The sequence below is a fragment of the Anolis sagrei genome, chromosome 9, assembly GCF_037176765.1.
Source record: "Anolis sagrei isolate rAnoSag1 chromosome 9, rAnoSag1.mat, whole genome shotgun sequence".
Taxonomy (NCBI): domain Eukaryota; kingdom Metazoa; phylum Chordata; class Lepidosauria; order Squamata; family Dactyloidae; genus Anolis; species Anolis sagrei.
In genome coordinates, this window is record NC_090029.1 from 37,948,221 (window position 1) to 37,975,580 (window position 27,360).

General features: G+C 43.6%; 1 protein-coding gene across 1 annotated transcript in view; it reads right to left on the reverse strand.

The window, feature by feature from the left end:
* AGBL1 (AGBL carboxypeptidase 1) overlaps positions 1-27,360 on the reverse strand; it is a 728,548-nt gene that overhangs the window by 321,907 nt on the left and 379,281 nt on the right. Inside the window, exon 21 of the mRNA XM_067471459.1 lies at positions 18,359-18,535. Coding sequence (XP_067327560.1) covers positions 18,359-18,535 — 177 coding nt within the window. The remainder of the gene's footprint in view (positions 1-18,358; positions 18,536-27,360) is intronic.

A 27,360-nucleotide genomic window follows, 5' to 3' on the forward strand; every position in this document is an offset into this window, starting at 1 on the left:
TATAAATCTATATCTATATAAATGCTCTGTGCATCATGAGTACCTTAAAAACAAAAGAACCAATGAATGAAATCACACCAAATTTGGCAGCAAAACGTCTCACAGCACAAGGAGTGACCATCACTCAAAAATTATGATTTTGTCATTTGGGAGTTGTAGTTGCTGGGATTTATAGTTCACCTACAATCAAAGAGCATTCTGAACTCCATCAACGATGGAATTGAACCAAACTTGGCACACAGAACTCCCCTGACCAACAGAAAATACTGGAAGGGTTTGGTGGGCATTGACCTTGAGTTTGGGAGTTGTAGTTCACCTACATCCAGAGAGCACTGTGGACTCAGACAATGATTGATCTAGACCAAACTTGGCACGAATAATCAATATGCCCAAATATGAACACTGGTGGAGTTTGGAGAAAATAGACCTTGACATTTGGGAGTTGTATTTGCTGGGATTTGGGATTTATAGTACACCTACAACCAAAGAGCATTCTGAACCTCATCAATGATAGAATTGGGCCAAACTTCCCACACAGAACCCTAATTACCAACAGAAAATACTGTGATTTCTGATGGTCTTTGGCAACCCCCCTGACACCTTCTCGTGACCCCCCAGGGGTCCCGACCCCCAGGTTGAGAAACACTGCCCTAGGAGAACGCCTATCTCAACTGGGCTTTCTTCTTTCTCCACTAACTTGTAATGAGAGAGCCGTGGAAAGTCTTTGGGATGGAAATGTTGGCTGTCACTTCTATGTGCTTTTAGATTTTCCTTAAAATTTCAGATGAACACAGATGTAGTTTGGGGGAAATAGACCTTGACATTTGGGAGTTGTAGTCACTGGGATTCACAGTTCACCTATAATCAAAGAGCATTCTGAACCCCACGAATGACAGATTTGGGGGAAACTTCCCACACAGAACCCCCATGACCAACAGAAAATACTTCAGGCCATCCAATCAAGCTCCCTTCATCAGGGCAAGAAAACGTAATCAAAGTCCTCCTGAAAAAGAGCCATCCAGCCATAGAGAGATGGAGAGATGGAGATAGAGATAGATAGATAGATAGATAGATAGATAGATAGAGAGATGGAGAGATGGAGAGATGGAGAGATAGATAGATAGATAGATAGATAGATAGATAGATAGATAGATAGAGAGAGAGAGGTATAGTATCATAGTTTTGAAATGGACCCTTAAAGAAGGACAATGATATGTTGCATGTTCCAGGGTGGGCAAACCAGACACTCTCCACATCAACACTGACAGAGAAACACCAAGAAACACTGTTTACCCTCAAGCATAAAGGAATTACATATATTAAAAACAAACACTTTCTCATTACTTTATTTCCCAGATCAACAGACTGGGCCACAGCAACGCCTGGCAGGGGACTGCTAGTGTATATATATATAAATGAATAATAGTGAGCCTGGCGCTTTCCCTATGTGGCTGCAACCCAATCTGCACAAGCACATTTTGAAGCACATTCCCACCATTTTCATGGGTATTTTACTATTAAGTTGGAAGGCCTTAAAACACCAATTATTGGAAGGTAATAGCTTTATGTTCTCACAGGTAGTTCCAGCATAAATGTCAGTGTTCAGAAATAATATTTCATTTTGGGACTAACAAATCAGGGGCTTAGTGTTTGGAGGAGGAGAAATGATTGGAACGACTTGAAAGGTGCCTGGACGAGAGAAACTGCAAACATATTTCTATTCTTACGACGAAGGAGGGGGAAATACACCCCTGGGCATGTTCTAAGTGTCTTCCATCTTTTGGATAAATGCTGATGCTGAACCAAAAAAGAAGAAGAGGAGGATGGAGAAATGAAAAGATGACCTTACAATAATAACCTCACGATGCATCTGGGACTCAGCTCTCCAACATGCCCAAATCATTTGCAATATGTGGAAAGTTTTATATTATTTATAGCTTACCACGTTCTTTGTGGGCTAAAAAAGGAAGAGTTTCTTTCTCCCTCTCTCACCCTTTACGAGCAGTAATATAAACATAAATAAGCAAATAACAACAACAACAACAGTGCCTCACATATACAACTGATAAAAGACCACTCGTTCAACTCGTTTATATACTCAAGATTGAAACCTAGAGTCAGGGTGAAAATGTTCGCCTATAGAAAAAGACAATTATTTTCTATATCAACGTTTCTCAACCTGGGGGTCGGGACCCCTGGGGGGGGGGGGGTCGCGAGAGAAAGATCAATCAGAAAGATGGAAGGTGAACTACATCTCCCCTAAATCACTGTCAATTCATCCAAAATCCCTCCAGTACGTTCTTTTGGTCACGGGGGTTCTGTGTTGGAAGTTCTGAGATCGGCCTTGCAGGTCCCTCAATGCGTTTCTAATGCCACCCTGCGACTAGAGACGGGCTTTATGAGAGTGGAGGCCAGGGTGTGGGTGGCCATACTCAACCTCTGGCTCAGACTGTCCCGTGCACCCCTTGGCCTTGCCCCACTAACCATGGAGGATGACTTCCAATCCACATGGAAGCAGGCGGTAGCATCCAAAATCTCCTCGTTGGGATTTTCTCCAGGTCTACTATTAGCTATGGATTACAATCAAGCCAAAGCACTTATTAAACAACGTATCACAGACACAGAGCGCCAACTAGATCTGGCCTCGGCTCCAAGCTTCCTTATCAGTGAAGACAGCAGATACCTTGCCTCCCCTATGGCATATTTAACATACTTAGAGGTTCCTATTCATCGGAGGACTTTCACCCTGGCCCGATGCCACGCTCTCCCATCAGCTGTACTCGAAGGAAGGCCGCTACCGGAAGATCCCTTTCCCAGAGAGACTCTGGTGCCCCTGTGACTCGGGTCATGTAGAAACAATAGAACATGTGCTCCTTCAGTGTCCGTTCTACAGGGATATCCGTGCCAGGCTTATCTTACCTCTGATACACAAGCCATTCAGGACAATTTTATACCTCCCTGCTACTTGCAGATACTAATTCAGCGACAACCTACAATGTCGCAAAGTTTTGTGCAGCAGCATACAACATCCGCCAGGGAATGACTAGTTCCAAAAGTCAACTGTGTGTCCAGTAATCTTCTTCCCTGAATCTACAATTTGGTGATGGATCTGGGAATTGTTATGTTTTTACCCTGTTTCCCCTTCTGCTCCCTCACCCATATTGTGTTTTTAGTAGTTATATTTATATTTTTAATGCACCAAACATGCCAGGTTTGTCTGGAAATGTGACACTATTTCCTGTGCTGGTCAATGACCGAAATAAATATTTTGATTTGATTGTGTTGGAAGTTTGGCCCAGTTCTATCATTGGTGGGGTTCAAGGGACTATAGGTGAACTATCAAACCCAGCAACTGCAAATCACAAATGCAAAGCTCTATGTTCCCCAAACTCCACCAGTGATCACATTTGGGCATGTTTTGTATTCGTGCCAAGTTTGGTCCAGATCTATCATTGTTTGAGTCCACAGTGCTCTCTGGATGTAGGTGAACCACAACTCCAAAACTCAAGGTCAATGTCCACCAAACCCTTCCAATATTTTCTGCAGGTCATGGGAGTTCTGTGTGCCAAGTTTGGTTCAATTCCATTCCTGGTGGAGTTCGGAATGCTCCCCTTCGGGGTGAGAAATAAAGTGTTGTTGTTGTTGTTGTCTTCCTTCCGTGGGCCTCCTTGAAATGCACAGCCAAGGGCCAAGGAGCTCCCCTCCCCTCCCAACCTCTCTCTCCACACCGCAGGAGCATGGTTAAGGACAAACAATCCCAGAAAGAGGGGTATCTTTAGTCCTCTCAGGTCCGTCCTCCTTCTCCACCACCACCAACATGGAAAACTTCACCAGCAGCAATAAGCAGGGATTTATAGTTTGCCTACAATCAAAGAGAATTCTGAACTCCACCAATGATGGAGTTGAACCAAACGTGGCATACAGGACTCCCATGACCAACAGAAAACACAAGAAGGGTTTGCTGGGCATTGGCCTTGGGTGTGGGAGTTGTAGTTCACCTACATCCAGAAAGCACTGTGGACTGAAACAATGATGGATCTGGACTAAACTTGGCACGGATACTCCGTATGCCCAAATATGAACACAGACGGAGTTTGGGGGGAAAAGAACTTGATATTTGGGAGTTGTAGTTGCTGGGATTTATAGTTCACCTACAATCAAAGAGTATTCTGAACCCCACGAACGACAGAAGTGGGGTAAACTTTCCACACAGAACCCCCCATGACCAACAGAAAATAGTTAAGGCCATCCAGTCCAACTCCCTTAACCAGGGCAAGAATATGTAATCAAAGCCCTCCTGACAAAGAGCCATCCAGCCATAGATAGAGATTGGTATATATGATTTACACACAGAGAGATATAGTATCATCGATTTGAAAGGGACCCCTAAAGAAGGTCAATTACATGCATTGATTCCAGGGTAGGCAAACCAGATACTCTCCACATCAACACTGACAAAGAAACAACAACAAATTCTGTTCACCCACAAGTAGAAAGAAATTGCATAAATTCGAAACAAACACTTGCTCATTACTTTGTTCTCCAGATCACCAGACTGGGCCACAGCAACGCCTGGCAGGGCATGGCTAGTGAAGGATAAGGAAGCGGGGGGCTGTGAGAATTCTCTCCCCCTCCTCCCCCACCAATAATGGGGGCTTTCTTAACCCTATTGCTGTCAATGGGCCGAGAAGAGCCATTTTTTCGGATGCTGAACGAAACCCCCATTTGTCAGCACACTCGTTTTCAGGAGGCACTGGAAAACGGATATGGGCGCTTCCGAAACAAGCCAGCAGAAATGAATAGCAATTCTACACAAACACACAACCTGACTAATCATCCAGCTCCGTATTCATTATGACCATACTCTCCATAAAGAGATCATTAAAGTTATGTATTGTCGAAGGCTTTCATGGCCGGGATCACTGGGTTGTTGTAGGTTTTTCCGGGCTATATGGCCATGGTCTAGAGGCATTCTCTCCTGACGTTTCGCCTGCATCTATGGCAAGCATCCTCAGAGGTAGTGAGGTCTGTTGGAACTAGGAAAAAGGGTTTATATATCTGTGGAATGACCAGGGTGGGACAAAGGACTCTTGTCTGCTGGAGCTAGGTGGGAATGTCTCAACTGACCAAGTGGATTAGCATTTGATGGCCTGGCAGTGCCTCTAGCATTCTCTCCTGACATTTCGCCTGCATCTATGGCAAGCATCCTCAGAGGTGGTGAGGTCTGTTGGAACTAGGAAAAAGGGTTTATATATCTGTGGAATGACCAGGATGAGACAAAGGACTCTTGTCTGCTGGAGCTAAGGGTGAATGTCTCAACTGACCAACTGGATTAGCATTTGATGGCCTGGCAGTGCCTCTAGCATTCTCTCCTAACATTTCGCCTGCATCTATGGCAAGCATCCCCAGAGGTAGTGAGGTCTGTTGGAACTAGGAAAAAGCGTTTATATATCTGTGGAATGACCAGGGTAGGACAAAGGACTCTTGTCTGCTGGAGCTAGGTGTGAATGTCTCAACTGACCAACTGGATTAGCATTTGATGGCCTGGCAGTGCCTCTAGCATTCTCTCCTGACATTTCACCTGCATCTATGGCAAGCATCCTCAGAGGTAGTGAGGTCTGTTGGAAGTAGGAAAAGTTATGTTCCATCTGAACATGAGGAAGAACTTCCTGGCTGTGAGAGCCGTTCAGCAGTGGAACTCTCTGTCCCGGAGTGTGGTGGATGTTCTGTCACCGCTGGAGCTGAAATGAGGTGTTTTTAAGAGAGGATGTTAGGCTTGCATCCAGCTGGAAGCCAGGGTGCCCGAAAAGAAGCCTTTGGGAAAATTTCCCTTATTAAGCAGTCTTTATGAGGCTTGAGCTTAAATATAACAGTTCTTTATTAATGAACAAACAGGCTTAACACTCTATTAGCCCTTGCAATCTTGTTTACAGGAAACAGGCACTATCTTCAGAAACTTTGCTCAAAGGAAAATTCCTCCTTTTAGCTCCTCCCAGGCTGCTGTGAACCTAAACCTGACTGATTTGAGTCCACTACCGGCTGAACTGCATCTCAGGACCGAGCAGACGTACCAGCAGGCCTGTAGTCACTTAGCTGGAGATGAGCAGAGCTGTTATTCCCTCCGGAAGTCCTCAGGGCTGTAAAGCTGTTTCCCTGGATCCCTTTGGGACTCTGTAGAGGCTCTTAAAGCTGTTCTCCCCCGGGAAGTCTTCAGAGACGAAGCCTTTGTACAGGAGGATGTTTGTGTACATCCTCTGCATTGACTTCCTTTGCTGAGACTAGACGAAAAATGGCTCCTTCCCTCCAAAAAACCCAGAGAGGGGCGGGACCAGGGAACCTAACTACTTATTGACGGGTGGCTTGTCCTATGAATGCAAATGATACCAGGAAGCCACCCTGCTGCAAAAGCCTGGGCTTGCAAATCAACATTTAATTCAAAGCAAATAAAATTGGAGCTCCTGGAACAGCTGTTCCAGAACAGTGGAGGCTCCTTCTTTGGAAGCTTTTAAACAGAGGCTGGATGGCCATCTGTCAGGGGTGATTTGAAGGCAATATTCCTGCTTCTTGTCAGGATGGGGTTGGAATGGATGATGGCCCAGGAGGTCTCTTCCAACTCTTGGATTCTAGGATTCTATGTTCAGCCTTCCTCTCTTCAAAAGACCTATGGGTGGTCCCGGAGTCCCACACAATTCCCAAAAGGATCTGCTGAACTTTATGGGATGGAACGGCACTGCCTTCAAACCATTCTCTGTTCAGTGACAGCTAGGCTTACTGAGAAAAGTACCCAGGGCAGAGCTCAAACGAAAATGGAACATATCCGAGATCTAAGGTTATAGATTTCCATGCAAGTCCCTACTCGCTGCCTTGCCACCTTCTCGTGTTCATTTGGTGGGGACGCGGGAGAAGGTCTCCTTTATGTTTGCTCTTAGGCTTTGGAGTTACTTTCCTAAGGAGCCATCCCTCTTGCCCTGCGATCAGCAAATACAAACTTCTCTGTTCCGTCAGCCTTTTGAGGGACTGACGGCGAAGAGCTTTCAATGGTGTGTCGCTCTATTGATTTCTGAAATGTTTAACCTCAAAGAGACTTGTATGAAAGGCGGTTGGATTCACTGTATTGCTTATTTATTTATTTATTTATTTATTTATTTATTTATATCGTGTCATCAGCAAACAAACCATTGTATTACATTTCTAACAGAACAAAAGAAACAAACAGACAAAACACAAAATTTGCAAGTTTGGTAGTTAATTAAATGTCCTTTGAGCAGTCTCTGGCCCCGTGGAGTGCCTCTGTGTTGCCGCAAGAAGGTCCTCCCTTGTGCATCATGTGGAAGAAGGGCTCAGGGTGCATTGCAGCAGGTGGGCAGTGGTTGGCTCCTCTCCACACTCGCATGTCGTGGATTCTACTTTGTGGCCCCATTTCTTGAGGTTGGCTCTGCATCTCGTGGTGCCAAAGTGGCTTCCAAGTTGCCCCATCTTCTGTGTGCCCAGGGGGGAGTCTCTCATTGGGTATCAGCCATTGATTGAGGCTCTGGGTTTGAGCCTGCCACTTTTGGACTCTCGCTTGCTGAGGTGTTCCAGTGAGTGTCTCTGTAGATCTTACAAAACTATTTCTAGATTTAAGTCATTGACGTGCTGGCTGAGACCCAAACAGGGGATGAGCTGGAGATGTCTCTGCCTTGGTCCTTTCACTATTGGCTGCTCCTTCCCAGTGGGTGTCAGGTGGTGCAATACAGGCTAAGCAGTGTAGTTTCTCCAATGGTGTAGGGCGCAGGCACCCTGTGATAATGCGGCATGTCTCACTAAGAGCCACATCCACTGTTTTAGCGTGGTGAGATCTGTTCCACACTGGGCATGCGTACTCAGCAGCAGAGTAACATAGCACAAGGGCAGATGTCTTCACTGTGTCTGGTTGTGATCCCCAGGTTGTGCCAGTCAGCTTTCGTATGATATTGTTTCTAGCGCCCACTTTTTGCTTGATGTTCAGGCAGTGCTTCTTGTAGGTCAGAGAACGGTCCAGAGTGACTCCTCCCAGGTATTTGTTTGCGCTCCAATGCTCCAGTGGGATTCCTTCCCAGGTGATCCACAGAGCTCGGGATGCTTCTCTGTTCTTAAGGTGAAAGGCACATGTCTGTGTTTTAGATGGATTAGGAATCAACTGGTGTTCCCTGTAATAGGCGGTAAGGGCACCTAGAGCTTCGGAGAGCTTCTGTTCTACCATCTCAAAGCTTCCTGCTTGAGCGATGATGGCACGATCATCAGCATAGATGAATCTCTCTGTCCCTTCTGGCAGTGGCTGGTCATTTGTGTAGATGTTGAACATGGATGGAGCAAGCACGCTCCCCTGAGGCAGGCCGTATTGCTTAACAGCATTGTAATAATCATCATTGATATGTTTTCACCTCTGTTTCTGTAACTGCTTTTATACATTTGTTTTGTCTTTGGTGAGCTGCCAATTTTTTCAATATGGAAGAAAAAACATCTTTCCATGGAGTGGAGAATGCAAAGCAAAATCCTCCTCCTCTGCCTCTTCTTCTATGAATAATACTATTGGGCAGAATTCCCTATCAGTTACTTCATTAAGTATAATGAACTAAACACACTAAGTATACTAAGTTAATTAAGTTACTCTGTAAGTAACTACTTTACTTAGGCTGGATCTCCACTGCCATATAATGGAGTGTCAAAATACAGATTAACTGCATTATATGAGGCTACACTGGCATATAATCTAATTCAATGCAGGTAATCTCCCTTCTGAAACTACATTATACGGCAGTGGAGATTCAGCCTTAGTATATTTAGTTAATTGTGTTTCAATATTACTTTACCTACGGCTCTTGGATCATAACCCATGGACATTGGTCTTGAAGAAAAAGCGAGGATTTCTTACAAGAAGGTTAATTAATCCCATTGTCAGGATGAAAAGGATATTAATATTAATAATAATAATAATAATAATAATAATAATAATTGTGCTGTCGCACGCTGGGCCTGTGCATAAGACTGTAGACAGGACATACATTCCGTGTGCCCAACGGGATGCTTGGGCTGCCTCAGATTAAAGGCCTTTGGATTTCCTTAAAACAGAGTCTTTAGATTGCTTAAAGGCTCAACAAAGTTCTTTATTAATGAAAACAAACAGGTACTTTAAGGCTTTCTTAACAGTCTATTGGCTCTCTCTCAATCTTGTCCACAGGGAACAGGCACTATCTTCATAAACTGTATTTTAGCTAATAGGGAAATCCTTAACGTCTAATCTGGGCAGTCTGCCTTTGCCTCTGTTGGCGTGGAGCCCTGCACCCGGTACCAACTGCGTCTGGCTTCCGCGAGTGACCTTTACCAAGCAGAGCTTTGTAGACTTCCAGGGGGAAAAGAATTCAGGTTTCCATGATGGCTGACTGAAGTCCTTGAGCAAAGGAGCTGTACTACTGTATAACCCCGGCCAAGCTGTGGGCTGTATTCTTATAACTCCATCTGGATGAGGTATTTTGTGGACCTTCCTCTCTCCTCACCTTCCACTTCTAAAATGGCTGGTTCTTCAAGGAACAAGAAGGGCTTTGCCTGGGGCTCTGGCCTTGGGAGGGTTCCTAAAGGGGCAGGAAGGGGGGGGGACTCAAAGGGAAAGAGGCTATCTAGACTGACCCCCCACAAAACTGTACATGAAATGCTAATCCCCTCTAACTAAAAAGGGCCTAAATAGGAGTAAACAGGGAGAGTCTCTATGGAGGCACGACTGAGATCAAACAAAGGACAATTGAGGAATGCACAAGGAAATCGCCATGGTGTGAGTTATGAGCAAAGCATTCAAGTTGTGTTTTATACAAGAGAATTACCGTGTTTTTTAAGAGACTATAGAAAATGCAAATGATTTTGGATGAGATAAAAAGAAAAGAAGAGGAATTAAAGAAATTTTCTTTAAAAAATTTTATAGAGCTATTTATGTTAACAGTGAGTACTATGCTGACAAAGATGAACTATGCAAAGCAGGAAAAAATGAATTTGCAAATAAACCATGGAGACATGGAATGAAATTAAGAGTGATTTACGAAGATAGGAGAAATTGAAGTTGTCACTGTCGGGGAGAATCTTGGCGATAAAGATGAATGTTTTGCCTATTTCTATTTGTTTCTATTTCAAACAAAGCCGATTTTATCAATGATCTGCCATTCAAGCAATGGCAGAAAGGTTTGTCAAAGTTTATCGAGCAAAGGAAGAAACCAAAAGTTAAATATAACGTTTTATACGCCATCGTGCCTGGGGGCTACAGCTCTTAGTGAAAGAGGCATGGGCGTGACATCTTTACCCAGCGGATTGCTTCTTGCCCTCCTTCAGGAAACTGGAACTCTCAAAGACCCAAACACTGTAGATAACTCAAAATAAGTTTTATTATTCACAAAGAGTTATCTCTTTAAGGCAATAAGCTGGAAGTTTCAAAGGGGCGAAGGAAAACGTACATTACAGTCTCTGGTTGTCTTGGGCCCAAGAAGTTTTGAAGCTGAGAAGCTTTTCCAGGTCCCTCTTTCTCAATGGCTGTAAATGCCGGAGCAATCCACAACCCCAGTCCAAATGGCCTATGTTTGAAGACACAAAGCCTTCCTCTGGTGCCAAAGGAACTGGTCTGAAGGCACTTGAGACTTCCCATCGTTGTTCAGGTTGGTCTGAACATGAAGCATAAGTCTCAAGGGTAAGAACCTCAGAATTGGTGCTGAGAGGTAATTTAATCAGGGGCTTTCAGAGCCAAGTCTCTTACTCACGTCCATCTGATATTTATTTATTTATTTATTTATTATTTAAAAGTTTTGTATACCGACCTTCTCACCTCTTTTGAGGGACTCAGACCGGTTTCCAACCATAAAATCACATACAGTCAGTAAAAAAGCATAATTCATATTACAATAACACATTAAAACAGCAAATATATTCATTAACTACAATGGTCAGTCATACTAAAATCGATTGTACATCATCTTCCATCCATATCTCAGGGTGTTGGCTCACTCATTGAATGCCTCTGATAGCAGAATGAGAGAAGGGAAGCACTCCCCTCCTCCAGGAAGAGGTGGAGCCAAACAATTGAGCTGAGAAAGCAATTCAACTGGAGCAAACAACATTGATTGACAGCTATAAATAACCAATCAATCCAACTATACATAGGCAGGGTAAAAAGGCAGGATTAAGCATAATACAACAGTTTCAATCTTGCAACTAACAGTTCTACACAGAGGTGGCGCCACTCGCGCCGTCACATTTTACAAGTTGCAAATCAAAGAGGTGCAATGGGTCTACCACAGTGGTTCTCAACCTGGGGTCCCCAGATGTTTTTGGCCTTCAACTCCCAGAAATCCTAACAGCTGATAAACTGGCTGGGATTTCTGGGAATTGTAGGCTAAAAACATCTGGGGACTAGGGCTGGGTGGTTTCGTTCGTTAATTTCGTAATTCGTTATTGATTCATATTTAAATTAGCTTACGATCCGATATTGAACCATTCAGGAGCAACTAAAAATCGAAACAATTTTTCAATTCATTTCGTAATTGTTTCGTAATTGTTTCGTAATTGTTTCGAAATCGTTTTGAAATCATTTCGAAATTGTTTCGTTACTATTTCCGTATGTCTGATGCAAGTTTTAGGGTTGTTGTTTGTTTTATCAGTGATAAAAAAATTAAATTATCACATCAGCAGTCAACAACAGAGGGAGAAGGAAGCTTCAGAAGTTCCCCCTGTCCCATTTGGAGGGTTTTTTTAGCATATTGTGCAATCGCGTCCGCCATTAACGAATCAATTCGTAATTGTTTCGTAATTTCTGAAATTTCGTATATTTCGAACTTTTTTAAAGAAAAATTTCGGAATTCTTTTAAAAAACGAAATGCAACCCCCCCTAAAAACGAATCGAGTTTAGAAACAAATTTAGAAACAAATTTCAACAGAAAGGAAGAGACCATGAAAATGAACAAAATCTGGCTACCAGTATTAAAAAACTCTAAAATTATAACAGCTAAACAACAGAGAGGAAAAAACCAGGCACAGATTAACACCTCCCAGCAACAGATTTTCCCAGGCTCAGGCAGGCCTTCAAATGCTAATGAAGGTGATCAGCTAAACATTCACACCTAACTGCAGCAGGGAAGAGCTCCTTGCCCCACCCCAGCCATTCCACAGATATATAAACCCATTTTTCCTACTTCCAACAGACCTCACTACCTCTGAGGATGCTTGCCATAGATGCAGGCGAAACGTCAGGAGAAATGCCTCTAGAACATGGCTCCATAGCCCGAAAAAACCCACAAGAACCTAAATTTTTCCGTGGTTGCCCAGCCCTACTGGAGACCCCAGGTTGAGAACCACTGGCCTACCAAATCTGACAATGGACTTTTGTGCATGTTAGCATGCAAATGGATCTTGTAGCACCTTAGAAACTACTGAAGTCCCAGCTACACTGCCATATAATCCAATTTCAGAATGCTTCAATGTTAGATTGAAAAATTAAAAAAAATAACAGTAGATTTATCTAACAGAAGAAAGTTATGACGTTTTATTGAGAGAAATAAGATTTTATATATTTAAACTTATAGCAAGCATAAAGAATGTTGTTCACGGTCTCTTTCTTTGTAGCCATGTTCTTTCTCTTTTCTTGCTTTCTTTTCTATGTGCCATATATGCTTTTGCCGTGTACTATGTTTAGAAATTCTTAATAAAATTAACAAGAGAAAGTTATGATACTGAAATGTATTGAGGATATACACACGTAGAGTTTGTTTCCAGAAGGTTCAAAATCCACTAAAATTGAACCATGAGTTGGCTAAGCGTAGAATATCATGTACAGATGAAAACTATCAAAATGTATCAAATCACTTCTGTTCAGGGCTGAGAAAATTGCATTTCCCTCTATGAACCATCTTGGAAATTGGGATTGTCTGGGGAGGTCCTGTTCTCAATCCCACTTCCTTCACAGGTGTGATTGGTAGGAATGAGAAACAAGGCCTTCTCAGGGGTGGTCCCTCGGCTATGGAACTCCCTCTGCTCCACTCACCTGAGCTCTGCGAGTGCAGCATTTTTCCAAATGAAGCAGAGAGTGTTTGAGGAGTGGGACATCCGTAGGGAGACCAAGGGGCTTGTCTTTAAAGCTATTGTCCTCCCAACCCTGCTCTATGCCTGCGAAACGTGGACTGTCTACAGACGTCACATGCAACTCCTGGAACGTTTCCAGCAGCGCTGCCTCCGGAAAATCCTGCAAATCTCTTGGGAAGATAGGCGGACAAATGTCAGTGTGAAGAGGCAAAGACTACTAGCATTGAAGCAATGCTCCTCCACCATCAACTCCACTGGACTGAAGGCAACGTTGTCCGGATGCCCGACCACCGTCTCCCAAAGCAGTTGCTCTACTCTGAACACAAGAACGGAAAACGGAATGTTGGTGGACAGGAAAAGAGATTGAAAGATGGGCTCAAAGCCAACCTTAAAAATTGTGGCATTGACACCGAGAACTGGGAAGCCCTGGCCCTTGAGCGCTCCAGTTGGATGTCAGCTGTGACCAGCAGTGCTGCAGAATTTGAAGAGGAACGAATGGACGGCAAAAGAGAGAAACGTGCCAAGAAGAAGGTGCATCAAGCCAACCCTGACCAGGACTGTCTTCCACCTGGAAACCAATGCCCTCACTGTGGGAGAAGATGAAAGTCAAGAATAGGGCTCTAGAGTCACCTACGTACCCACCGCCAGTACACCGAACTTGGAGGACAATCTTACTCGGACAACGAGGGATCGCCTAAATAAGTAAGGAAGGAAGGAACTCCCTCCCCAGTGAGATTAGACCAGCCCCTTCTCTCCTGACCTTCAGGAAAAACTTATGATTTGAGAACACAGAAATGCTGGACCAATCTAACGATCTTCATGTCACACTATGGAGAGAAGCCATTGAAATCCACAAGAAGCAGGTGGACAATTTCAACAGAAAGGAGAAAAAAAACCATGAAAATGAACAAAATCTGGCTACCAGTATTTAAAAGAAACTCTTAAATCAAGACAATAAATAAAGAGCAACACTCAAAAAACAACAGAATTCCAAACAAGAAACAATCAGGGCCAGCTAACACTTCCCAACAAAGGATTCCCCCAGGCAGGAAGCAGCCAAGCTTTGAAGCTCCAAGGCTATTCAATGCTTTCTTTTTTTTATGTAGGATCTATGTTTCTGCCAACAGACAAGAGTTCTTTCTCCCACCCTGGACATGCCACAGATAGATGAACTTCACTGGCCTAGTTTCCAACAGACCTCACAACCTCTGAGGATGCCTGCCATAGATGCATAGTAGGGCTGGGCGGTTTCGTTTCGTTAATTCGTAATTCGTTAAAAATTCGTTATTTTTTTTTGTTAACGAAGCGATAACTAACCATTCTGGAGCAACTTAAAAACGAAATGAATTTTTCAATTCGTTTCGTAAATGCTTCATATTTCGTTATGTATTCGTTTCGTTATCGGTTTGAGGTCGTTTCGTTATTATTTCCGCATGTCTGGGGCAAGTTTTATAGTTGTTTTTTGTTTAATTAGTGAAAAAAAATTATAATATCACATCAACAGTCAACAACAGAGGGAGAGGGAAGCTTCAGAAGTTTTTTTAGCGTATTGCGCGATCGCGGCCGCCATTAACGAATCGATTCGTTATTGTTTCGTTATTGTTTTGTAATTTTTTTACCATTTACGAAATTTCGTAAATATCGAACTTTTTTTTTAAAAAAATTCGGAATTCTTTTAAATATCGAAACGCAAAAAAACCCAAAAAACAAATCGATTTTATAAACACATTTTTCCGTTGTTACCCAGGCCTAATGCATAGATGCAAAAATGCTTCTGGAACATGGCTGCACAGTCCAGAAAACTTAGCAACCCAGATCCCCTGCACATTTTTTCCTGGGCTTCTTAGGAATGTGTGTGAGCAATGTAATTTTGTTGCTATGCACTATGGGGAAAGAAAACCTTACTTTCTTAAGTTCAATCCTTAAGGCAGCAAATATTTATTTTCAGAAAAATCTAATCAGATGGAGACCGTGTGTCAGATTTGCTTGCTGAACTGTTGTTGCGTTTGTTGTCTACAGCAGATTTTAAACATTAAGTATACTGCTGCGATGGCCTTTGGGCGGCAGAGAAGCTTGTTAATACTTAAGTAATCAAACCATCCACAGAACATGAAGTAAAAGCAAACAAGCTCCATGGGAACCAAGACCCCCTTGGAAGAGAGCCACGTACTCCTAGCTATTATAGAAGCAACTTTTCAGGGCTGGTCCTCCTATTTGCAGAGCATCAGATTCTGAATGGAAGGGCTTGGAAGGACGATTCCTCCTAAGATCTTCAGCCCACCTTGCACTTCTGGGTACAGCAACATACTCCATCCCATTACTGTTCATTCGTTCAGTTGCCTCCGACTCTTCGTGACCTCATGGACCAGTCCACGCCAGAGCTCCCTGTCGGCTGTCACCACCCCCAGCTCCTTCAAGGTCAGTCCAGTCACTTCAAGGATGCCATCCACCCACCTTGCCCTTGGTCGGCCCCTCTTCCTTTTGCCTTCCACTTTCCCCAGCATCATTCCCTTCTATAGGCTTTGCTGTCTCCTCATGATGTGGCCAAAGGACTTCCACTTTGTCTCTAGTCTCCTTCCCTCCAGTGAGCTTTAGTCGGGCTTTATTTCCTGGAGGATGGACTGGTTGGATCTTCTCGCAGTCCAAGGCACTCTCAGCACTTTCCTCCAACACCACAGCTCAAAAGCACCTCTCTTCCTTCGCTCAGCCTTCCCGAAGGTCCAGCTCTCTCATCCGTAGGTTACTATAGGGAATACCATGGCTTTGACTAGGCGGATCTTTGTTTTTTCTCAACAAAGATCCCATTACTAGTAATCCTGAAGTTGCCAATCCTATCAGGTTTTGTATAGTACTCTTAGTAACCACTTGTTCCAGGCCCCACCGTGGATACCAACATTAGTGGATGCACAAGTCTTATTGTATATGTCGCAATAAATTAACATTTTATAAATGTTGATTTAATATGATGTGTGGGAATGAATGGAAGAATGGAAGGAGGTATGGAGCTAATAATTTTGGAAACACAAGTAAAAGACCCAGGCCTGCAATGACTAAACTACCTGCTTGCTGGACTGTAATTCAAAGTTGCTAATGGAAATTCAAAGTAAACAGTGATAAGAACTGGACAGTGACAACAGAAATGTTTACAATGTTAAGAAATAAGTCAACATAAGATCAACACCAATCAAGAAGAATCAACATCTGGCCAGGAAACTGAGATGGAGCCAGGATGGAAGACGTCTATCATTAATTTACAACTTTGAGACTACATCAGCCGAATATTCCTATAAAAGACTCAATCTAATAATGCTCAAAGTGTGGCAGACCTGAGGAGTCTGTTCCATCTGTTATGCTCTACTCCAGTGCTTCTCAACCTGGGGTCCCCAGATGTTTTTGGCCTACAATCCCCAGAAATCCTAACAGATGGTAAACTGGCTGGGATTTCTGGGAGTTGTAGGTCAAAAACATCTGGGAACCCAAGGTTGAGAACCACTGCTCCACTCCATGGGACGGAGAGAGATAGTGTTTGCAAGGGAGCAGTCTGGTTGCTTTGGGGCTTCTTTCTCAAGGGAAGAGGGAGAAGTGTGCTTTTGGAGTCTTGGATTTTTTTGCAGGGAGTCAGATTCTGCTGTAGTTAAAACAGAGATCTGGTCCTTGGCATTGTGCTTAGGGAAGACGTTTTGGCATTTTAAAGTTATGGAAGTTTTGGAACTATATGTTGGTAGGCTGCAGGGAAGCAGGGTCTGGCCTAACAGGTGCTTCTCCAAAGTAGGAGAAAAGGATATGGTAATATTTTGGATGCATGTGGATGAATGCGTGTACATGTGATGTGAATGTTGAGTGAAAATGTAATTCCCCCCTTGTATGTTAACCAATGTAATTGTAAATCCAATGTAGTTACATAGAATCTATATGTCCAATGTCATTCTTTGTCTAAATGTTTTCCTGTAATCTGATATACTCTCTCACACTGGAAATTGCAATAAAAAGAAACTATGCTTCAAAGTTATTGAAAAGTCATTCATCTATATATATAAAAATGCTCTGTGCGTAATGAGTACCTTAAAAACAAAAGAACCAATGAATGAAATCACACCAAATTTGACAACAAAACATCTCACAACACAAGGAGTGACCATCACTCAAAACATTATGATTTTGTCATTTGGGAGTTGTTGCTGCTGGGATTTATAGTTCACCTACAATCAAAGAGCATTCTGAACTCCATCAATGATGGAATTGAACCAAACTTGGCACACAGAACTCCCATGACCAACAGAAAATACTGAAAGTGTTTGGTGGCCATTGACCTTGAGTTTGGGAGTTGTAGTTCACTTACATCCAGAGAGCACTGTGGACTCAAACAATGATGGATCTGGACCAAATTTGGCACAAGGACTCAATATGCCCAAATATGAACACAGATGGAGTTTGGGGAAAATAGACCTTGACATTTGGGAGTTGTAGTCACTGGGATTCACAATTCACCTCCAATCAAAGAGCATCCTGAACCCCACAAATGACAGAATTGGGGCAAACTTTCCACACTGAACCCCCACGACCAACAGAAAATACTTAAGGCCATCCAATCCAATTCCCTTCATCAGGGCAAGAAAACGTAATCAAAGTCCTGATAAAGAGCCATCCAGCCAGTTATACAGACAGACAGACAGACAGACAGACAGACAGACAGACAGATAGATAGATAGATATGATTCACAAACAGAGATATATAGTATCATAGATTTGAAAGGGACCCTTAAAGAAGGGCAATTCTATGTTGCATCATCCAGAGTAGGCAAACCAGACACTCTCCACATCAACACTGACAAAGAAACAGCAAGAAATACTGTTTAGCCACAAGCAGAAAGACATTACATATATTAAGAACCAACACTTTCTCATTATTTTCCAGATCAACATCCTGGGCCACAGCAACGCCTGGCAGGTGACAGCTAGTCACATATACAATGGTGTTGTCAATTGGTGTTCCTTATATAAAATGGCAAAAACAAGCAGTTGAATTAATGCATAATTCAACTATTTATGGAACTATGAACAGACGGAGTCTTTGTGTTCCTTTGTTTGCCTCCTGGTAACTCCTGGGTTGTCCCTCTAGTACCTCCACTCAACAGATTACAGAATTGGTGGCCTCTTCATAATGAATCATGGCTTGTAATTTTGCATCGAGGAAGGCATAGCTATGGCTGGTGGAGTGCCACACAGCTCGGAGAAGCTTCAAAATAAGTGTTATTGCAATTGGTTTTCCAAGTCAGCATCACCGTACCTTGTAGAGGCCGTGGCTGCAGCCGCAGAAGGTGCTTTCCATGGTGTAGCTCCTCAGGACCCCCATTTCCCGCCACACGACCACACGGGCCGTGGCATCCCGAGACTTCTCCACCAGAAAGCTGCAGCTGCTCATGAGGAAGGCAGGAGCCACTTTGTCTAAAATCTTTGGCAGAGTCTGAAACACAGAAAGGGAAGCCATCACAGTCAGTCAAGTATTGCGTTGTTGTTTCATCTTTTCTTTTTTTTTAAAAAAACTGTAGTGTTCAAAAAGTTATACAAATTCAAATTCAAATGGGCCGGTTTTAGCACAGCAGGTTAAACACCAGCTGTGATCAATCTTATCAGTCGAAAGGCTGCCAATTCAAAGCCGGGTCAGGGTGAGCTCCCAGCCTTTAGCCCAGTTTCTGCCTAGTGGTTCAAAAGCAAAATGTGGTTAGATTATTTATTTATTTATGCCCTTGCGCTGTGCTACTCTGCTGCTGAGTATGCATGCCCAGTGTGGAACACATCTCACCACGCTAAAACAGTGGATGTGGCTCTGAATGAGACATGCCACATTATCACGGGGTGTCTGCGCCCCACACCACTGGAGAAATTACACTGCTTAGCTGGTATTGCACCACCTGGCATCCGCCGGGAAGTAGCAGCCAATAGTGAAAGGACCAAGGGTATCAGCCAGCATGCCAACGACTTAAATCTAGACATAGTTTTCTAAGATCTACAGAGACACTCGCTGGAACACCTCAGCAAGCGAGAGTCCAAAAGTGGCAGGCTCAAACCCAGCACCTCAACCAATGGCTGATACCAAACGAGAGACTCCCCCCTGGGCACACAGAGGACTGGGCGACTTGGAAGGCACTGAACAGACTGCGTTCTGGCACCACGAGATGCAGAGCCAACCTTCAGAAATGGGGCTACAAAGTGGAATCCTCGGCATGCGAGTGGGGAGAAGAGCAAACCACTGACCACCTGCTGCAATGCAACCTGAGCCCTGACACATGATGCACAAGGGAGGACCTTCTTGCAACAACACCGGAAGCACTCCAAGAGGCCAGATACTGGTCAAAGGACATTTAACCAGCTACCAGACTCACAAGTTGTGTATTTTTCTGTTTGTTTGCTTTGTTCTGTTAGACTGGTTGTTCTGACATGACAAACAAATAAATTTATTTATTTATTTATTTATTTATTTATTTATTTAAAGCTTTTCTATTCGGCCCTTCTCCTCACCCCGCAGGGGACTCAGGGCGGATCACAGTGTACACATATATGGCAAACATTCAATGCCAATTTTAGCATACAACATATACAGACATACACAGAGGCTATTTAACCTTTTTCTGGCCACCAGGGGAGCTGTCGCTTTCCTCGTCCATCTGCGACGCTGATGAAGCACTTCCGCATTCCCCGCATGCTTCCCCGCTGGAGTACTTGCTGGAGTCTTTTTTATGGCCTCGTAAATTAGTTAATTTAGCCTCCCCACACTTTAAGGTGGTAGCTTATTTTCCTGCTTGACAGATGCAACTGTTTTTCGGGTTGCAAAGGTCAACAACAGGCTACACACTTGGTTGGAAACCCACTCCAACCCGGGCTGGCTTCGAACTCATGACCTTTTGGTCAGAGTGATCTTAATGCAACTGACACTCAGCCAGCTGCACCACAATCCTGGTCATTTTGAGGGGGCATTTTGAGGCACCCAGGAGGAATACTGGCAGTTCAATCCAAAAGAAGGAAGTTACGATCTAGCTCTTCAGCAGGGAGATGGCACAACCCTGTTATAGGAATTGAGCACAACACCTTCCAAGATGCCGAAAGTATGGGGAAAGCTGATACACACACACCTCTTATTTATGTATAATTGTCTGTCTAGTTGTATATAAAACGGCACTGAATGTTTGCTGCATATGTATGTTCTGTGACTCACGCTTTGGGGTGAGAAGGGCGGAATATAAATACTGTAAATAATAGGCTTGGGCGCTTTCGTTCATTAATTTCGCAATTCGTTATTAATTCGTATTTAAATTAGATTACGATCCAATATTGAGCCATGCAGGAATAGTGTGAGGAGTAAATTAGATTCAAAACAATTTTTTTCAATTTATTTCGTAATTATTTAGTAATTATTTCGTAATTATTTTGTAATTATTTTGGCATGTCTGGTGCAAGTTTTATAGTTGTTGTGTGTTTTATCACACCAACAGTCAACAACAGAGGGAGAGGGAAGCTTCAGAAGTTCCCCCTGTCCCATTTGGAGGGTTTTTTTAGCATATTGCGCAATCGCGTCCGCCATTAACCAATCGATTCGTAATTTTACGAAATTTCGTATATTTCGAAATTTTTAAAAGGAAAATTTCAGAATTATTAAAAAAAACAAAACGCAAGGGCCCCTAAAAACAAAACGAGTTTAGAACCAAATTTTTCCGTGGTTACCCCAGCCTAGTAAATAAACTTCACTTCACTTTATTTCTTAATTAGTTGCTCTCCACCCAGGTACTCTGAGCGACTTACAATCTAAAATAGCATTTCCACAAAATAAAAACATTCAACATAAAAACATTCAACGGTGACTATTTGGCACTTCATAGGTTGGAGGAAATCACTTGAAAACTGCGTACAATTTCTGATGCATATGAAAAGAACATGGAAATTTATGGGGACACATAGGAAATTTGCAGACTTAGAATCATAGAATCCTAGAATCCAAGAGTTGGAAGAGACCTCCTGGGCCATCATCCAGTCCAACCCCATTCTGCCAAGAAGCAGGAATATTGCATTCAAAGCACCCCTGACAGATGGCCATCCAGCCTCTGCTTCAAAGCCTCCAAAGAAGGAGCCTCCACCACACTCCGGGGCAGAGAGTTCCACTGCTGAACGGCTCTCAGTCGGGAAGTTTGTAGAATCCTAGAATCCAAGAGTTGTAAGAGACCTCCTGGGCCATCATCCAGTCCAACCCCATTCTGCCAAGAAGCAGGAATATTGCATTCAAAGCACCTCTGACAGATGGCCATCCAGCCTCTGTTTCAAAGCTTCCAAAGAAAGAGCCTCCACCACACTCTGGGGCAGAGAGTTCCACTGCTGAACGGCTCTCACAGTCAGGAAGTTCTTCCTCATGTTCAGATGGAATCTCCTCTCTTGTAGTGGAGGAGTGATAAGAGGCTTACTGGAAAAGTGATAAGAGGCTGTGCTTTAAAATGCAGGCATCGAAGAAAGTGAAAGAGACAGATTTATTCATTCGTATGTATCGTTCGCAGATAAACAGAGAAAGGGAATACTAACAGGACTTCAATACTGGATATCTTCACTTTCAGACAAATTGTAAGTGAAGATCCCTTGTCTCCTCCTAATATATCTCTTTTTTGTCTTTAATTAAAAAAGAGAGGTAGGAGAAATGGCAGATTTTAGGTGCTAAAGACTCTTCTGGAGAATTCAGGTATATATTCACCGGAAGGCCGTTTAGCTCTCCCATGTTGCACACCTGTGTTTTTACCTGAGCAAATGACGCCACCTATAGCTATGAGAGTGAACCAAATCACTCTCTGTTATTAATTCCATGGGTTTGCATTCTCCTTGGCCAAGAGATCCTGGTGCTTCGTGGTGTTTTCTCCCTATGAGAAAGGGAGAAAACATGCGGAGTTTCAGGGTGTGGTGTCACCTGTACGCAGATGATGTCCAACTCTGTCACTCCTTCCCACCTGCTACTAAGGAGGCTGTCCAAGTCCTGAACCGGTGCTTGGCCGCTGTGACAGACTGGATGAGGGACAACAGATTGAAACTTAATCCAGACAAGACAGAGGTCCCTCTGGTCAGTCGTAAGGCCGAACAGGGCATAGGGTGACAGCCTGTGTTAGATGGGCACCACAATTCAAGAGAGATATTGACAAGCTGGAATGTGTCCAGGGGAGGGAGACTAAAATGATCAAGGGTCTGGAGAACAAGCCCTATGAGGAGTGGCTTAAGGAGCTGGGCATGTTTAGCCTGAAGAAGAGAAGGCTGAGAGGGGATATGATAGCCACGTATAAATATGTGAGAGGAAGCCACAGGGAGGAGGAGGAGGGAGCAAGCTTGTTCTCTGCTTCCCTGGAGACTAGGACGCAATGGAACAATGGCTTCAAACTACAAGAGAGGAGATTCCATCTGAACATGAGGAAGAACTTCCTGACTGTGAGAGCCGTTCAGCAGTGGAACTCTCTGCCCCAGAGTGTGGTGGAGGCTCCTTCTTTGGAAGCTTTTAAGCAGAGGCTGGATGGCCATTTGTCAGGGGTGATTTGAATGCAATATTCCTACTTCTTGGCAGAATGGGGTTGGACTGGATGGCCCAGGAGGTCTCTTCCAACTCTTTGATTCTATGATTCTATGGGGTCGCACTCCCCCTGAAGACGCAGGTTCGCAGCTTGGGTGTGACCCTGGACTCATCGCTGAGCCTGGAACCCCAGGTATCGATGGTGGCCGGCAGAGCTTTTGCACAATTAAAACTTGTGCACCAGTTGCACCCGTACCTTGGGAAGTCTGACTTGGCCACGGTGGTCCACGCTCTGGTTACATCCCGTATAGACTACTGCAACACTCTCTACGTGGGGTTGCCTCTGAAGACTGCCCGGAAGCTGCAACTAGTCCAACGTGCAGCAGCCAGGCTGCTAACAAGAGCGGGGTACAGGGAGCATGCTACTCCTCTGTTGCGCCAGCTCCACTGGCTGCCAATGAGCTTCCGAGCACAATTCAAAGTGCTGGTCTTAACCTATAAAGCCCTAAACGACTCCGGCCCGGTTTACCTCTCCGAACGTATTCTCCCCTATGAGCCATCAAGATTGCCAAGATCGTCTGGAGGGGCCCTGCTCTCAGTTCCACCAGCCTCACAAGCACATCTGGTGGGGACAAGGGACAGGGCCTTCTCGGTGGTGGCCCCTCGACTCTGGAACTCCCTTCCACTGGAGATCAGAACTGCCCCCTCTATCTTGACGTTCAGAAAACAGGTGAAAACTTGGCTCTGGAAACTGGCATTCGAAGAATGAGTCAAGTTCTGTGATATGGGTGGATGTCGACGAACCATGATTTTATGATGACGACTGAGCAGTGTAATTATTTGACTGTATTTTGCTTTTTAATGTTTTAGTAATTTGGAATACAATGTTTTTAATGATTGTTTGTAATATTGATGTTGGAAACCGGCCTGAGTCCCTCGATGGAGGTGAGAAGACAGGTATACAAAACTGCTAAATAAATAATAAATAAATAAATAAATAAATATGACATTGGGCTATGCAAGAGATTGCAGTTTGTGACTGAGGCAAAATATGTCCGGACCCAGAGGCCCAAGAACCATTTGACTGCCAGTTTGCCACTGGGCACAATTCAAAGTGGTGGCTTTAGCCCCGTGGTTCTCCACCTTCCAATTGCCACGACCCCTTAATAGAGTTCCTCATCTTGTGGTGACCCCCAACCAGAACATCATTTTCATTGCTACTTCATCACTGTCATTTTGCTACTGATATCAATTGTAATGTAAACATCTGATGTATTTTCATTTATTGGACCAAATTTGGCACAAATACTCAATACACCCAAGTCTGAATAATGGTGAGGTTGGGGGGTAGGGGGATTTTGTCATTTGGGAGTTGTAGTTGCTGGGATTTATAGTCCACCTACAATCAAAGAGCATTCTGGACTCCACCAATGATCGAATTGAACCAAACTTGGCACTCCCATGACCCTTTTTCCTAGTTCCAACAGAACTCCCTACCTCTGAGGATGCTTGCCATAGATGCAGGCGAAATGTCAGGAGAGAATGCCTCTAGACCAGTGTTTCTCAACCTTCCTAATGCCGCGACCCCTTAATACAGTGCCTCATGTTGTGGTGACCCCCAACCATAAAATTATTATCATTGCTACTTCCTAACTGTAATTGTGTTACTGTTATGAATCATAATGTAGGATGTATTTTCATTCACTGGACCAAATTTGCACAAATACCCAATAACGGAGCTCCATGCAGTCATGTCAGCCTTGGAGGTGTCCATGGACAACATCAGCTCTTTGGCCTAGAATTTGAGCACCAATCCCCAGACTTGGACACGACTGGACTTAATGTCAGGGGGAAACTTTTACTTTACCTTACCCAATATGCCAAATTTCAATACTGGTGGGGGTTGGAGGGATAATTGATTTTGTCATTTGGGAGTTGTAGTTCCTTGGATTTATAGTTCACCTACAATCAATGAGCATTCTGAACCCCACCAATGATGGAACTGAACGAAACTTGGCGCACAGAACTCCCATGACCAAGAGAAAATACTGTGTTTGGTAGGCATTGACCTTGAGTTTTGGAGTTGTAGTTCATCTGCATCCAGATAGCACTGTGGACTCAAACAATGATTGATCTGGATCAAACTTGGCATGGATACTCAATATGCCCAAATGTGAACACTGATTGAGTTTGGGGAAAATAGACCTTGACATATGGGAGTTGGTCGTTGCTGGGATTTATAGTTCACTTACAATGAAAGAGCATTCTGAATCACGTCAACGATTGAATTCGGCCAAACTTCCCACATAGAACCCCCATGACCAACAGAAAATATTGTGTTTTTTGATGGTCTTTGGTGACCCCTCTGACAACCCCTCACGACCCCCATAGGGGTCCCGACCCCCAGGTTGAGAAACACTGCTCTAGAATCATAGAATCATAGAATCAAAGAGTTGGAAGAGACCTCATGGGCCATCCAGTCCAACCCCCTGCCAAGAAGCAGGAATATTGCATTCAAATCACTCCTGACAGATGGCCATCCAGACTCTGCTTAAAAGCTTCCAAAGAAGGAGCCTCCACCACACTCCGGGGCAGAGAGTTCCACTGCTGAACGGCTCTCACAGTCAGTGAACGGCTCTCACAGACCATAGCCATATAGCCCCCAAAAACCTACAACAACCCAATATAAAAACATATATAAGAACCATTAAAACATGTAGCCACCATTGTCATCTTGTTAAAATCGTTTTCTAGTAACATCGTCTGGCCATTCCATGTTCATCATTCATAGTTTCATGTTATCTACTGCGCTCCATTCTGAAAAGCTTGCTCAAAGAGCCAAGTTTTTACCTTTTTTCAGACAGTCAGGAGGGAGGGGGATGATCTAATATCCCTTGGGAGGGAGTTCAATATCCAGGGGGCCACCACTGAGAAAGCCCTGTCCCTCGTCCCCACCAATCATGCTTGCGATGCAGGCGAGATCACGAGCAGGGCCTCCCCAGACGATCTTAATCTCCTAGATGGTTCATAAGGAGAGATACGTTTGGACAGGTGAGCTGGGCCGGAACCGTTTAGGGCTTTATAGGCTAAAGCCGGCACTTTGAATTGTGCCCGGTAGCAAATTGGCAGCCAGTGGAGCTTGTGTTTTGTAGGTCTGGGCTGTGTGTTTTGTTGCACTGTCTGGAGGCTAATATGAGTGTTTTGTTTGTTTGGAAATGTAGTTTAAGAAAGCAATAATCCAATCACATTTCAAGAAAAGATGGGATAAATATACCTATAAAGATACCTATCTGACCGCATCTCGGCCTACGAGCCCACCAGGACTTTGAGATCGTCCGGGGAGGCCCTGCTCTCGATCCCGCCTGCCTCACAGGCACGGCTGGCAGGGACGAGAGACAGGGCCTTCTCGGTGGTGGCTCCTCAGCTGTGGAACACCCTTCCAATGAACATCAGAATGGCTCCTTCCCTGATGATATTCTGCAGGAAACTAAAGACTTGGCTGTTCAAGAAGGCGTTCGAACAAGAAGTGCAATAATTGGTAATGACGACAGGAATGGAACAACGGGAAATGAGACTGGATTGTGGTTTAAATGATGAGACGACGCAAATTGCTATTTGTATTATTGATATTGTTGATGTTTTTGATAATGATGTTTTTGGTTATTGCTAGATTGATATTTTAGATTGTGTCTTGAATTTTTGAACCTTGTCCTTCTATGTTGTACACCTCTGTGAGTCGCCCCCGGGCTGAGAACAGCGGTATATAAGCAAAGTAAATAAATAATAAATAAATAAATACATAAATAAATAGAGTCCAAATGATGGATGAACCAGTTCTTTCTCTGCTTACTCTTTTGCTTGTCCATCATATTCAGGCCCCGCAGATAAAAGGAGCATCAACAGCTGGGATTTTTTAAAAAATATCCTGACAATGCTTAGATATTAGGGCTGGGCGGTTTCGTTTCGTTAATTCGTAATTCGTTAATAATTCATTAATTTTTTTAATTACAAAACGATAACGAACCATTCTGGAGCAATTTTTTTAAAAAATGAATTTTTAAATAGTTTTGTAAATGCTTCGTATTTCGTTATTGTATTCGTTTCATTATTGTTTCGAGGTCGTTTCGTTATTATTTCCGCATGTCTGGGGCAAGTTTTATGGTAGTTTTTTGTTTAATTAGTGAAAAAAAATTATAATATCACACCAACAGTCAAGAACAGAGGGAGAGGGAAGCTTCAGAAGGTTTTGGAGGTTTTTTAGCGTATTTCGCGGTCGCGTCCGCCATTAACGAATCGATTCGTTATTGTTTCGGAAATCGATTCGTTAATTTTTTACCATTTACGAAATTTCGTAAATATCGAACTTTTTAAAAGGAAAATTTTGTAATTATTTTAAATATCGAAACAAAAAAAAACCCCAAATACAAATCGATTTTAGAAACAAATTTTTCCGTTGTTACCCAGGCCTAATAAATTTAAACTCCTGTGAGACCCCTCTTAGAATCATAGAATCATAGAATCCTAGAGTTGTAAGAGACCTCCTGGGCCATCATCCAGTCCAACCCCCTTCTGCCAAGAAGCAGGAATATTGCATTCAAATCACCCCTGACCAATGGTCATCCAGCCTCTGCTTAAAACCTTCCAAAGAAGGAGCCTCCACCACACTCCCTCCGGGGCAGAGAGTTCCACTGCTGAACGGCTCTCACAGTCAGGAAGTTCTTCCTCATGTTCAGATGGAATCTCCTTTGTAGTTTGAAGCC